General features: G+C 38.0%; 1 protein-coding gene across 3 annotated transcripts in view; it reads right to left on the bottom strand.

Annotated features, from left to right (window-relative positions):
* CEP170 (centrosomal protein 170) overlaps positions 1–15,046 on the bottom strand; it is an 87,473-nt gene extending 72,427 nt beyond the window's left edge. For all 3 annotated transcript variants that reach the window (XM_059829763.1, XM_059829769.1, XM_059829775.1), the window contains exons 1-5: positions 14,909–15,046; positions 9,849–9,938; positions 2,626–2,704; positions 1,931–1,989; positions 1,658–1,820 (exon numbers count right to left, since the gene is read on the bottom strand). In XM_059829763.1, the coding sequence (XP_059685746.1) occupies positions 1,658–1,820; positions 1,931–1,989; positions 2,626–2,704; positions 9,849–9,938; positions 14,909–15,013 (496 nt within the window). In that variant the 5' untranslated portion in view covers positions 15,014–15,046. The remainder of the gene's footprint in view (positions 1–1,657; positions 1,821–1,930; positions 1,990–2,625; positions 2,705–9,848; positions 9,939–14,908) is intronic.
* Between the last annotated feature and the right edge of the window lie 845 nt (positions 15,047–15,891).

Raw genomic sequence — 15,891 nt, 5'->3', positions numbered from 1 at the left:
GTTTTCATTACAATTTTTATTATCATTATTATTATTTTATTGCATTTCACTTAATAAACTGTTTTTATCTCAACCCATGAGCCTTCTCGCTTTTACTTTTCCTATTCTCTCCCCCATCCCACTGGGGCAGGGGGGGAGTGAGCGAGCGGCTGTGTGGTGCTTAGTTGCCAACTGGGCTTAAACCACGACAACGTTGGTGATAAATTGACTGGGTTAGTTTTGACCTAATGCCTTGGAAGAATACTTCACGCTACTGAGATTTAGTTATTCTAGTATCATACAGATGTTCTGAAGATACTTTAAACAGCCTTTATATAAAATAACATGATCTGCTCAAATCCAGCTTAGTAGCTTGTCTGTTACTTTGCCTATCATGCATTTCAACATTTTTATTCAATGTTTTATTCACTGCCATTCCAAAGATGATATATAATTTCATAGCCATGCCAAAAGTTTCAATATGATTTGAAGATACTAAGTACTTTTTTTTTAAACAGCATTACACTGTAGTCAATACTGATTTGTCTTTAAAAACTTGATGGCTGATGCTTGTGCACTGAATTAGCAATAGTAAACAGCTATGCATATATACAGCAACAGTGAGAGAATCAATCCCCATAAAGCTTCGGAGAATTGCACTCAAATATAAATCCCTATCACTAAATTTTGACTGTTCGTTTTGGAAGATGGAAGAGAAAAACGGAAGATGAGGATTAAAAAAACCCCACTGTGCTACTTTACGAAAATTTAAGAGGACTTGAATGCTGAAAAGCCATATTGAGTATGAATGCTGAAATACTGGATAGGCTTTACGTACTGTTAATAAGATGCTAGATCAGCTAACAAAACAAACAGGTTAATTAGTTATACCACAGAATCCTGTAAGTGGGGAAGAGAACTCTTTGAAGTGTCTCTTCCAGAAGGATGGATTAAACCTAAACAAAATTGTACAGCTGTGACCTAAGGAGTCAGACCTAGTCAGTTCCATACTAAGGAAGCAACAATACCTTCCTTTCTCATTCTTGTGGTTATCTCCTGTAGTAACAGGTAATACAGCAAGTTACTAGAAACTTTAGCAAGCCTCACACTGAAGTTAAGACACGTGAAGCAGAGCCACCATGACATATTACATAAATATGAAAGACGATGTAGAAACAAGACCAAAGCTAGATTTTCTACAATAGAACACTTAGGTTCTATCCCGATGCAACTAACAATGAATGCTAATATCTGTAAAACAAACAAACAAAACCCCCACCCATTGAAAAGGGAAGAGGAAAAAAAGAAAAAAAAGAGAGCACTTGACAATAGTGGTGGTAAAAAGTACAAACTGTTCCTGAACAAATATTTTCAATTAAACTGCAAAAAATAGCACTTTCCTCCCACAAATGCTGGGAGTTTGTGATTCTGGGAAAGAGAAATGCAAAAATATGATAAAAGCTGATTAAACGTCCCTTTACAAGTTTTCTTAACATGTGGATGCTACAGTAAAAAAGGCAGAAATTAAATTCTGAAAGTTATTAATTACACTTGAAGTATGTTTAAAATTTCACGTATGTGGAGTTTTTACTATCTATAGAATTTCACAAGCATCCTACCAAAGCAAATGAATACTCCTTCTAAGCCTGTGGGCTCCTGCAGCAAAAATGAACCTTACCCATTGATTTCTCTTCAGATTTCAGTGCTTCTGTAGTTTTGTGGTGCACTTCAGCTGTGGAGTCTGTTATCTTGGACTCTGAGCTTTTGGAGCTGGTTTGCTTTGATCCTTCTGCCTCTGAAGATTTTTGGGATAACTGGAGTTGGCTTGTGAATTTTTCATGCTACATGACATTAAATAGAGAAAAAAACACCCTCAAAGCATGGAAAAAACCCCTATGTTACCAATAACTACACCATGACAGAAGAGTATCTAGGAACTGCACGTTGTTACCTTAAGTGCTTCTTCAGGGACTCTCATCTCTCCCCTGACGACAGTAAAAAGATTAGTATGTAGGAAATGCTAAGGAAAATACCGGGAAGATTTCTCAATTCACAAGAGGATTTTACAGGAAAGCAACAATTCTGCAGCCTATTCTGCCATTGGAATGGTGACACATCTACAGATGTGTCACTGTTAGGACTAGCATGTACAATCGTACTCATCAAAGAAAATGTACAATACAATTATTTACTATTTGTAAATAAAGCATTGAGTAGATAGATACCTTAATGCCGTAATAATACAAGTTCTCTTTTTTTTTTCATTTGGTAGTTTGCTGAATAATTACTTGTTATCTTCTCTACTTGTATACAATCTCATACGATACAAATATTTGCGTATTTGCCTCAAAGAAAAGTAATGTTTCTTAGCAACACAGAAGTTACACATTAAGTTTTAAACAGTAATTGGAAGTTGAGGTTTCTTGCGGTGAGAAACAATGAAATGCACTTTATCAATAGTTCTGACCAAGGTACAGTATTTTAAAATCTGCCATTTTCTCTAATATAGGCAATTTTTGTAGTAACAAGAGCAATAAATATTTCAAAGTCACTTCTCAAATAGTATGAGAACCCTTCATTTAACACAACCGTACTTTTAACAAGAAAAGCGTGTCCCGACACTATGCATTTTTATGACAAGGATATCATATCCAAATCTCAGTTTATCTTCTAACTTCAGAGTGATGTATGTCTGTTCTGGAATCCTCACATCATTCACAAATGTCTACAGAAATAGATGAGGACAGAAAGAGATACTGTTAAATTCCAAATTAATAAAATGACAAATCACTTAATTAATTTTCTAAGAAAGTTTTCAGCACCACACATTTTCTACTGCTGAGTCACTGGGGAATTAAATTATAAGCTCAAATTGCCACCTGCCACAAAATATTTCAAAAGAAAGGTTAAATACCAGTCACTAACCAGGCTGCTGACATCACACTGGCCTTGAAACGTTTCTTACAAGTTTAATCTTGTTAGCAGTATTTACTGAATTGTTGATTACTGTTTTCTCAAATTAGCACCTCTACTCATTATTTTTCTTGTAAGTTGCTTTCTCAATCTGAATTAGCTGTTAGAATTGATTTATCATCACATTTGTACAGCAATTAGCATTGATGTGAGAGTTCTGAGGTAACTTATAATTTCTAAACATTGTCAAAGGACTTAAAGGAAAAATGGACCAATTTAGCGCATGAGTAACTCCAAATAGCAGCAATAAAGAATTCAATATATTGCGACTCTTGAAAGAGTAGGTATAACAACATTTGTAAGCAGAAATAACATTATTACACCAACTAGCAGCAAAGCAGAGCAAATTCCGTAGGCTTGACAATACCTTTTGAAAATTCAGTTATTGTACAATAAGTAATCCCCTCCTCCTTGAAATCACTGTTGGAAACATAGTTGGAGAAACCAGACAAGCTTTCAGTGATTTGGAGAAGGATTTAGGTAGTTGAAAGTTTGCCCAATTTCACCAGCCATATCAGTTGGCTGTTAGAGGCAGTACAGATTACCAATCACTCCAATTTCAAGGTCCGGATTAAACCTAACAGCAAAAAATAACAAGAAATTTCCAAAAACATGCTGGTATAAATTTCAAGAGAACACCTGAGATATATACTATGACTAATTACAGAGGCAACAAGGAGGAAGAATAAAATACATTCAAATCAAAATGCATCTCAGAGATGTAATTTAGAAGAGCTGGAAAACAATTTAATCTCTGTGGGAAAAAAATTAAATTAACATAAGTTCAATGAACTTGGATTATTCAAGCCCTAAAGAAAATTCTAGAAAGTCACCTACACAAAATTCTAAATCAGACACAAGCCCTTGTAGGAACCTGGGGAAAACCAAGTTTTTTCCTTCACTGGAACTGATCTGTATCTTTGAAGACTAATTTACAGTTTTAGGAAGGTAGGCTGTCAGTGTCAAGCAAACTGCCCAGGTTACTGACATCAGCAAGATTTGAAGTTTCATGTGGTGACATCAGATCCCAGAAACCAAGGATGATAACACACTAAGGTAGGAGTGGGCGTCAGGAACTGAGAGTGTTCTCCTCACAACTTGCCCTTTTGCTACTGGAGGGGTTGCTTAAACTTTCAGGTAGAGACTTCTTCCAGAACCTGCCACCTCCCAATGACAGCTCTCAAACTGACCCTTCTGCTCATCCCGAGTTATACCACTGCTCTTAGAACTTTCCAAATTAAGTTGAACCTCTAACTGTGAAAGTGAATTGTTTCTTAAACTGAATTTGTTACCTTCAGAGAAAACTCTATATTGTGTCACTATCTTCAGAATTCACTCAGTGACAGAGAAATATAAAAGGGTGAATAGATGTTTTGTCTAGCAGAATAGACTATTAAGCTCTTGATTACAAAAAGCAGAGATCAGGCTACAAAGAAAAAAGAAAAAAGTAAATGTAACTTTGCATAATATTTAAGACACTATCAGAGTTACAGATCCTTGAAGAATCCATCCACAGTGTGAGCTGACAAAAAACTTCCACACAGCATCTTGCCTTAAACTGTTCCTCAAGGTTCAATTCAAATCTGCATTAAGAAGCTACAATTTATACTCAAAGTTCCTCTCCCCTACGTTCTCCCGTGGCTTTCTTGAAATCTTCCCGCTCCTTTTACCTGAAAAGAATGTAACATCTGAATTTCTAAGAATGCAGCATCTTCCTTGTAAGAGATACGAATCATCAGCTATATGTGATCAGTCTCTTGTTCCTTGGTGTTACTTCCTTCATCTTCTTTTAAAATCCAAAATGAAGCCTTAATTTAGGGCACATTCAAGGCAAATAAAATATTTATGGCTTAGCTGGTATGAGACTGTTGCATTATTTTATGAATTATTTATCAGTTGTACATTTTCCCATACCTTAAAGAATTTACAGCTTCTTGCTAATTTTCACTTTTCATAACAACTACATATTAATACTACATATCGGAGATTAAATATCCAGGGTGCCTTTCTGAAAGACATTTACTATGGGTTTGTGCCCATGGGGACTCAAAATATTGCAACCCCTACAGGATCATCCTACTTCAAACTTAAGAATTCTACAACAACATGTACATGTTTCTAAGGAATGCAGCAGCTGAAATATGCCATTTCTTAAGCACGTTGAAGTTAGGGACGCACACACACAAAATCTTGAATGATTAAGTAAGCCAAGAATCTGAATTTTTGAATGCTTGTGTTATTCATCTAAATCTATTACTACTACGTGAAGTCTGGGAAGACAGAAAAAATGTCCTTCCCCAAAATTGTAAAGGGATTTTCTGTTTTATTTTGTTTTTCTAAATGAAAATAATGTTTATTTCATTATTTACAAAACTGCTTAGCTACATTATATACAATATTTTCCATGAGAAATAGGAATTAAAGGTCCCACTATTTACTGGTTTGTAAGCATGAAGTGTTTCATGTATATTTATTCCAATTTAACATTGTGAGAGTCCAGAGCAAAAACCCATATGAAGAATATCCTCAAGGCAGCCTGAATTTTAGTGAATCACCAAAATTTAGGCTGTCTTGAGGACATGAATGTATATATGTACAGATGCATTTTTTCTCCCAGGTGAGAGTTCTTAAATTCATGTGCACGCAGTATACTCAAGCCAGAGAGCTCTGAAGGCAGTGTGTGCAGTCTGCAGACATCCTCATGACTGAACTGATAGCATACAACAACCAAGCCTCAGTTACTTTTTCACTGGAGTTTTGAAATCCCACCACAGGCTTTGGGATGGAAGACAAAGGTAGCTTGAAAAAGCTAGTTACTATGTAAATAAGGAAACCTTTTCCTTCTTTAAATCACTCTATACACATTTTTGTATATTCACGTGGTTTCCAAAGCTTTAGTCTTCAAATAGTGAGAGTCAACTCTGTTTAGGCCATCACAAAGTTTGCTGAGCATTTTTCAGTCCAGCCCTAAAATATCAGTGTGGAAGGACTTCACTATTCTGTCATTATCCCCGAGAAGAATGTTATTCAACAGGGCCACAGATGCTTGATGATTTTTCTGGTATGTTCACAGAATCACTAAGGTTGGAAAAGACCTGTAAGATCATCAAGTCCAACCATCAACTAACACCACCATGCCCTGCAATGCCTCATCCACACATTCCTTCAACACCTCCAGTGAGGGTGACTCCACCACCTCCCTGGGCAGCCTGTTCCAATGCTTCACCACTCTCTCAGGAAAGAAATTTTTCCTAATATCCAGCCTGAATCTCCCCTGGCGCAACTTGAGGCCATTTCCTCTTGTCCTATCACTAGCCACTTGGGAGCAGAAGCCAACACCCACCTCTCTACAACCCCCTTTCAGGTAGTTGTAGAGAGCAATAAGGTCTCCCCTCAGCCTCCTCTTCTCCAGGCTGAACAACCCCAGTTCCCTCAGCCGCTCCTCATAAGACTTGTGCTCCAGACCCCTCACTAGCTTCGTCGCCCTTCTCTGGACACACTCCAGCACCTCAATGTCCTTCTTGTAGTGAGGGGCCCAAAACTGAACACAGTAGTCGAGGTGCGGCCTCACCAGCGCCGAGTACAGCGGCACGATCACTTCCCTACTCCCGCTGGCCACACTATTTCTGATACAGGCCAGGATGCTGTTGGCCTTCTTGGCCACCTGGGCACACTGCTGGCTCATCTTCAGCCGGCTGTCAATCAACACCCCCAGGTCCTTTTCTGCGAGGCAGCTTTCCAGCCACTCATTCCCAAGCCTGTAGCATTGCATGGGGTTGTTGTGACCAAAGTGCAGGACCCGGCACTTGGCCTTGTTGAACCTCATACAATTGGCCTTGGCCCATCGATCCAGCCTGTCCAGATCCCTCTGCAGAGCCTTCCTACCCTCGAGCAGATCAACACTCCCTCCCAACTTGGTGTCTTCTGCAAACTTGCTGAGGGAGCACTCAATCCCCTCATACAGATCGATAAAGATATTAAACAAGACCGTCCCCAGAACTGAGCCCTGGGGCACACCGCTTGTGACCGGCCACCAACTGGATTTCATTCCTTTCACTACCACTCTCTGGGCTCGGCCATCCAGCCAGTTTTTTACCCAGCAAAGAGTGCACCTCTCTAAGCCATGAGCCACCAGCTTTTCCAGAGGAATACTGTGGGAGACAGTGTCGAAGGCTTTACTAAAGTCCCGGTAGACAACATCAACAGCCTTTCCCTCACCCACTAGGCGGGTCACCTGCTCGTAGAAGGAGATCAGGTTGGTCAAGCAGGACCTGCCCTTCATGAACCCGTGCTGGCTGGGCCTGATCCCCTGGTTGTCCTGCACGTGCCCCGTGAGCACCCTCAAGATGAACCTGTCCATAATCTTCCCTGGCACCGAGGTCAGGCTGTAGTTCCCCGGATCCTCCTTCCGGCCCTTCTTGTAGATGGGCGTCACGTTGGCAAGCCTCCAGTCGTCCGGGACCTCCCCCATTAACCAGGACTCTTGATAAACGATGGAGAGTGGCTTGGCAAGCTCCTCTGCCAGCTCCCTCAGCACCCTTGGGTGGATGCCATCGGGCCCCATAGACTTGTGATTGTCCAGGTGGCATAGTAGGTCATTAACTGCTTCCTCCTGGATCACGGGGAGTTTATTTTGCTCTCCATGTCTTTGATGTCACAAGTCAAAGGAGAAAATACAGTTGAATTCTGTTGATACTGGTAAAATAATAGGTTATATTTCAGCAACTGTACACATTTTCTACAGAAAAGATAAAATTCCTTAATCTTTTTTGTATGAAATAAAAGATAAGCAGGAATGACCAGAAGGAGTCATGATGGAAATAAAATGGAAATAAAATGTTATTTTGGAAATAAAACTTTTACATTGTGTAAATCTGCTTGAAATTTCCTTTTGCTTTATTTTCAAATCTAGATGTAAGAAGTCCAGGATGAAGACTGCTGCAACTTCTTCACTGAACTGAGTGTGAATCCACCATACAGATAAGAATATTCAGGTATTAGGGCATCAGGTGCAATCACAGTTCTTCTCGTGAAAGTATTTGAGACTCAAAAGAAAAATGGAGTAGTCCTGTATACTAAGAAAAGTATACATCTGTTCTCCAAAGAAATGGAACTAACTGGAGAGACCCAAAATAAATGTTTGCTCCTGATGAAGAAAGCAAAATAGGAATTGGTAGAAGCTCATGAAGCACTAAAAGAGGGCCTTGGCTGTTAGGGAGGTGGTGTTCTCAGTGGACGTAGTAGCTAGATTAAAAGAATTGTTGTCTAGTTAGTAGTACACCGCATGGTATAGAGGCATTGCGTATATTGTTCTGCCACACAATTTGGCTTAAGTACACTGTTACAAAATTATGTGTTTCCTCTTTCAACCTGAAACCAGGTAGGTAGAGGTATGTAAGAAAAGCACAGTTGGGAAGAAACAGTAAGGGAAGCACTGAGAAGATAAAGAGCAAGGACTGAACTCCTAAGACTTAATATTCCCTGTTGCAAAACTGTGGGAAGAAAGAGTTCATTTGATGTCTCTGGGTAAACAGCTATAGAGCAACTGACACCTCAAACCTGAAAATGAATCAGATCAAGTGAAGCAAACAACTGAAATCTCTTTATCAGAGGAAAAGAAAGGAGTCGAATGAAGGCCTTTTAACACATATTAAATTCAAGTTTTGTGACAAGGCAAGGAAAATCTGAAGGTATGCCTATTAACTAAAGGAATAACAGAATTAGGGTATAAAATCAAGTGGCTCAGCAAAAAATTACTATGCGCCGAATTAATTCCTGATCACTGCCTTGAAGCAGTGCACTGACTTTCAAAACACAGAGGTATATTAAATATTTAAGGAGCAAAGTTCCTATATGTCTGCAACTGTTCAAAGGAAATAACCCTTCAGGTTACACTGGTTTCATACGGAGTTGAGACTGACTCTTTGGAAGGCTGAGTTAGTTACCTTAAAATACAGAAAAGCTAATAGAGGCAGACTAATGAGGTTTTTATTTTGAAATGCACTGCAAGATCAAACACCAAAACCTAAATCAATGCTAACAGGCAGAAACTTGAGATTTCTTCTTCAGTTTCTATTTTTTTTTAAACATTTGACAATGCTTATTTGAGTTAATATTTAGAAAGTTACTGGTAGTGAATAACTATCACAGATGAACTCAGCATTTTACTCTGTACATATTCATGACACAGCCAAACATTTGAAGTTACATAAAATAACAACCATAACTAGTGTGTATAGACAGCTTATAAAGAAGTATCTAAAGGGCTACAAAAATATGACAAAGAAACTATATTTTGCTCATAACTTTACATTTTTCCTATATTAGTTTGTAATAACTTGACACACATTATTCATAGACCTTTTGACACAAAGGATACTAAAAAGCTAAATGCAAATATAGAATAAGCTAAGTAATTTTACTTGTACCATGGTTATTGCATAGTTATTTTTTTTCCACATATGAAGTACAGTTTAACATTCTTTTCTGTATGAAAAAGGAGAAAAAAGGAATCGTATATGAAATAAAAATCCATTTCTTAACAAGACATTTTAGAGACTGAAATGCCTTTTTTTTTTACAGTAGAATAAAGATTTCCCCCCCCCCCCAACATTTCTGAAATACAGAAGCATAACATATTCCTTTTTATTCTTTAGAGTTTTTTCCCTATTGCCAAGGCCCTCTTATTAATGGAATTTACTGCAGCCCTTTAAATAATGTGCAGTGGAAAACCCCCACAAAAACTATTTCCTTTTGAATGATCTCCCATTTCTGCTCTTGAATTAAAAAAGATATTAATGTACACTTGTTAAATCATACTCTCCTTGCTCAAAAAAAACCCCAAATCAAACATACAAAAGCCTATGGGGAGCTATCCATTTCTGATGTTAACTTACCCCATTCAAGCTGCCCAAATCCTTCACCAGGTGTTCATCCATAGAGGCATCATAATTAAGTACAGCATGTTGCTTGTCCACACTTCGTGACTAAAATGTGTATTAAAAAGAAAAAGAGCTAAGGTATTTCAAAAACAGATCAAGATAGCATTTATAGCTATTTCTTAGAGTGGCATGATTATTTTCTCTCTACATAACACATTTCTTCAAATTATATAAAAAAATTAGTCCCGCATATGAAAAAAAAAATCAATCTCTAACCATACCCAACTCTGGTTCTGGGTGCGCACAGCAGAATCCTAAAATTAATTCAGAAAAATTATTTTCTTGATGTTTCCCCGATGTGATTATAAGTCAGATCCAGCCATATCTTATGCAAAAATATTTTTTTTTCCAGTTCACCATAGTATCACTGACATTTAATCTAACATCATCAACCTCACCTTTATTTCTCTCTCTCTTCTTAAATATATGCATCTTTCAAAACATGAATACGATTCTATGGCATTGCTGTTCTCTCTGAAACATACCGTTTCCTGTCATGCATCAGTGAATCTTCCATTATGCTGCCTTGGATACTTACCATAGTATACAAGCATTCAAATAATTTGTCCTTGATCTCAGTTTCCTAAACAAATTAGCTTCTTCACTACATGTCTGAGCAGTTCCTGAATTACTACTCCCATCAGTTCTGACTCTTCCTTTTATCAGTCCTTCCTTAAGCACTTAAGCATTTATTTATTTATTTACTTACTTCACATCCAAATGTCAACCCATAGATCAGGAACAATCTTTGTTACAATTTTCTCTGAGAACAACACCTCCCTAACAGCTAAGTCCCTCTTTTAGCACTTGCTCATGGTCCAGTGTTTGCAGCCTGAGGTGCTGACTTCAAGCAAGGACAAGGTGGGGCTGGATGTATGCTTCCTTCACGCATGCATGTGGTCAGCACTGACATCTAGAAGAGTTCCCAACTGGATGGAGCCCACAGCTCATCTTCCCCAGCCGTGCACACTTGAGCTCAGTCTGTTCACTGGCTATTCTGCTAGTGCAGTGTCCTGGCATGATTGCAGAGCAGCAAATTTCTTCCAAGAGTATTCTTTCCAGTTTCAGGTTTGCATCTTCTATCCTTCCTACTCAACTCATTGTTGAGGACTATATAGTACTGAGAATGGTTAATTTCTGTCCAAGACTTCTGTGGTTATTTCTGTACCAGCACCTGCAGCCTGCCAGTTCTAGGAGTCCCAGGTTACCAGTGTATTAGCCAGTTCAAGGCATCAGACTATGCAATCGTGACTCCTAAGGAAATGCTTTCTCTTCTCAGAATCCCACATTTATCATCTCGTTCCTTCTTGATTTCTTGAGACTTGCTAAGAAGACTGCTTCGCTTTCTCTTCAAAGAAGTGAAATCAATCCTCTTCTGCTTATACTTACTATGTTATTTTTAGACTTTTCATTTGAGCCAATGTGCTCTGCAGTCTTGAGGGGTATAGAAGGGGGACCAGGACATAAAAGGAGAGGGGAGAATTAAGGAAGAGACAGACCAATGAACAACAAGGTCCACGCCAATAAAAGCTGCACTAGTATGCTACATCAGTTAAGTGTTCTTAATGGTAGATGAATATATACCAGAATAGCTCATTTTCTACTAACTTAGTAACCCTTCTTCAAGTGAAAAAAAGCTCTCTCAGTAAAATCAAATTCACTGATGGGGGGTCTTCTGCTGAGCCTACGACGTCAAGCAGAGATTACACTTTTTCACAGTCAAGTGATGCAGCAATGTAAGCACAGGGATTACCCTATCTTTACCTAGGTTATGGGAAAAATTTCTGAACTACTTTCAATAATGTTATTCAAATACAAATTGTATTAGTAATCAATTATTTTATCATCTTTATGTGCTACTTCCTATTAAAAATAAGTTAAAATGGAAATGACCCAAAAGAGCCTTAAAGGTTCATGATATTTTGTCACATCTTCTGAAATGGTAAGAATGATTACTGAAGTCTGTGACTTTTAGAGAAACACCTGAAATTCTGCAGGACATTAAGGTTCTCCTCAGGCTCAGATTACTTGCATATAACTGGACACATTTTTATTCATTGCAAACAATCTCTACAGGTGCAAAGATTGTGCAAATCTTTCAAATGCCTTTTTTAGTTCTGATTTGTTATTGCAGCCTTCCATTCAAATTTAAGTGCTATCAGATTACTAAGACTGTGGTGCCCTGGCTGGCGGCTAAGCACCCCACAGCTGCTCACTCACTTCCCCCTGTCCCAGTGGGATGGGGAGGAGACCAGGAAGACCAAAAGCAAGAAAACTCATGGGTACAGTTAAAGATAGTTTAAGTAGCGAGGGAAAGAGGAAGAAGAAAGAAGACATAAAACAAGTGACGCAAAGGCAATCACTCACCACCTCCCACAAGCAGACCAATGCCTAGCCAGTCTTCGAGCAGTGGTTACCTTCCCCAAAGTCCCCTCCCCCAGTTTTTATGGCTAAGCATGACATTATATGGCACGGAATATCCCTTTGGTCAGTTTGGGTCAACTGCCTGGTTGTGTTCCCTCTCAACTTCTTGTGCACCCCCAGCATAGCCATGGGTGCGTAGGAAGAGCAGAGTGAGAACGAGAGAATGTCTTGAAACTGTGCAGACACTGCTCAACAACAGCTAAAATACTGGTGTGTTATCAACAGTGTTCTGGTCACAAATCCAAAACATAGTACCATAAGGACTTCTATAAAGAAATTTAACTCCGTCCCAGCAAGACCCAGTACAAAGATTTATATATGACTACAGAAATAATAAATATCACAGAATAACTGTGCTAAGAGCTGTATGAATAGAAAGAGGAAAACTCCATCCTCAGTTAAAATAAATTTGTAACTAGCATTACTTTAGCCAAAGACTCTTCAATACAATCCAGACCACTAAGAAAATGTTCAGAATACAGAAAGTAAGAGTATTCTTTGGAAACAATTTTGATATTATGAATAACGTAGAATTTTTCACCTTGGAGATGATTCCCCCATCAAGTTTCAAAATGTTTCCTAAACATAATGGCGGAAGAAGGGGAAAACGTGGTATTTATCCACAAGCAGGGTGATGCATAGGAGTAGCTAGCTAAATGCAAAGACTGCACACTATGTTTAACATATTTACGAAATAACCCAGTTAAAGTAAATCCATCTTCCCAGACATGAAAAAAAGTCTGTTAGAAGAACAGTGATTAGGCACAGCTCTGAGGTCTAATTCTATCAAGCATGGAACAGAGTTGAAATACTTTTTAATAAGGCTTTTGTAACATGTTTTCTGTCAAGAGATTATGAATAAAAGCATTAAATTCTGCTTTCTTTATCATGCATTGTCCACATGCTTTGCAGTAAGAGAACAACCAAGTTGTCAAGAGTGGAAAGGAAGGGCCTACACAAAGAGCTATACATACAGAACAAGAACACATTATTAGCTTCTCTTTTGGTAGGTTCCTTCCCCCTTCAGCAGTATGTGGTGTTACAGTCGTGTTGGCATGTAGACCTAACATAACAGCCGACTAAAGAGAATATTCTTGAAAATTGCCAGGCCCCTTTATTCTTTTTACTATCTCTGAACCCAATACACAACAAATAACATTTACAAATGACCGGTATCTATTCACAAAATTAATCAGAAAGTGATTTGAAAGTGATGATGACTGCAGTTTTGTAACACAAGATAATAAATGCTTGAGTATTCAGCTTCACTCTAAGGACTGATCAACCACAGACAGGAGAAGGTATAGGGGAGAGAGAAGGAAGAAAAGGCTCACTTACTCAGAGACAACAACCCTTTACAACAAGCCAGTGGTAAAATAAAAGCATTTTCTGATTATAATCTTCTGGGCAGGAACCAATGGTGTGGGGTTTTTTGTTTGCTTTTTTTGGTTTTGGGTGTCGGGGATTTTTTGTGTTTATTTGTTGTTTTGTTTGGGGATTTTTTTAATACTTCCCTCATAAATCACCAAGACATCATACTGCCTGTCTTCAAAGAGAAATTAAGAGTACCTTCCACTACATTCTAACAGGACAAAGTATTTCCATCACCAATAAAACCTTCAGGTGCTTTCTGAGGTTGAGAGCCAAATGCAGTTTACTAGAGATATTACATTCTGAGTAATACACATAAAAATAGATTTCTAGGCACTTCATTTGCAAGTGAGATTCTAATTGGGCCATTAATGGCTGCATACACAATTCTTGGGAACAAAAAATCCAAAAGAAAATATTTTATTGAGTGGTATGAAGGGTTGAGAATATTAGCTTTGAAGTTCAATCCTCTTAAGAGTTCTACAGTAACCGAAGACTAGAATTCAAGAAGAAACTCTGAAAATATTACCATTAACCATTCAAAAATATATATACTAAAAAGAAGTATCTCAGAGGACTACAGCTTTGATAGGGCAAAGCGCATGCTATATGGCTACATAACAACACAGTTACATACCTCTAAGAGTTCCGCATACTGATCCTGAAAGTTGACGAAGCTACTGAAGTATCAGACTATTTTGACTAAGACTTGTATTTTTACAGTTCCACTGAAAGCATGACTGAGACTGAGTCATTCAACTTCCTTAGAGATAGAGAGATACTCTTCTCTAATTTCATTTGCCTTTGTACAACAAGATGAGGACACAGGGACAGAGCTGCATCAAATCATGTGACTAAATTAGAGTACAAGTTGCAGAAAAATATAAAGCTCTTTTCAGAGCATCCAGTGCACTTAGCATTATCACATTTAAGGAGTACACAGTCTACTTACTTTACTGATCATATTGCAAAATTTATTTCATCTTCTATTCTTGCATTAAGTATGCGATTTATATGAATAATATGTGGTACTCTGCGCTTCAACAGTAACTGTATGATTGATGGCAATATATTTAAATTAACTTTTTCTATGAACACAAAAGATTAATCAAAACAATTGCTCCCCCAACATCTGGGGAATTTAATTTTCAAAAGGAATATAAAACTGGTGCATTAGTTCACGATTTGAGCAGTTGCACATGGAAGGCTGATGCAATTACCTGTAACATCAGCTCACAGTCATCTCTTCCAACAAAAATCATTTCTCGTGGCAGCCTATGGCGGGTGCCTCCACTGCTCACCAAAAACCAGGATGTTAAGCTCATTTTCTGCTTAGCTGATAAATGCTTGGCAAAGCTACGTCATCCTGCAGCGAGAAAGAAAGAGAGACAGAGAAATTCATTTTAGTTATTTTTAGCTACAGTTCCTGCTCAGCAAACACTGTGAGCAGAATACATAAAGCCTCTGAAAATATGGCGTTCTCAATATCATGTACTGAATCCAGCAATCACAGGAAGTGACAGGCTTCAGATTTACATAGTCTGAGGCTTCATGCAACTAGGCAAATTTAATCAGAGGTAAGCTTCTTCAAAATGAACAAGCAGCTAGTTAATGCCAAAGTCATACATCAAGTTGTCAGAAAGCTTTTAACATTTGACTGCTTACTATCAAGATAATTGCTACATTAATGCTTCACTATCACAATAAATAAACAACGTGGCAAACGTTCACAAATTACAGTACGTAACTTGCATGTGTGTCGTTACATTTTCCTGCGAAAATTTGATTTTAAGCTCAGGTCCTCTGTACAGCACCAAGTGAAAGCTTAAATTAAAGGAAGTGTTGCTTCTTATTTAATGTCAGATTTTCTCAGTAAAACTTGTATCTTGGAAATTGAACAGTGCACATTTAGAATTATAAACAAAGTAGAGCAAAATGAACAATTTAGAAGTTATTTATAAGGAATAAAACTGAAAAGTGTTGGTACAATACTTTACCTTAATTTTCCAATACATACTGACACAGAAAAAAACCCACAGCGATTTAAAATGTCATAAAATACAAAAGAAAACAGAACTTGAAAACTGGATAAAATCTTTTATGGAAAACTTCACTTAACATGGCCTACTTGACACTAGACAAAAATATGATTAAAAGCACTCTCCAGAGTAATTCACTTGATACTTGGAAAAGCCTTTAAGAA

The sequence above is a fragment of the Gavia stellata genome, chromosome 2 (assembly GCF_030936135.1).
Source record: "Gavia stellata isolate bGavSte3 chromosome 2, bGavSte3.hap2, whole genome shotgun sequence".
NCBI classification, from domain to species: Eukaryota; Metazoa; Chordata; class Aves; order Gaviiformes; family Gaviidae; genus Gavia; species Gavia stellata.
The sequence above is the reverse complement of the archived record's forward strand: the minus strand, read 5'-3'. Positions and strand labels throughout refer to the sequence as shown.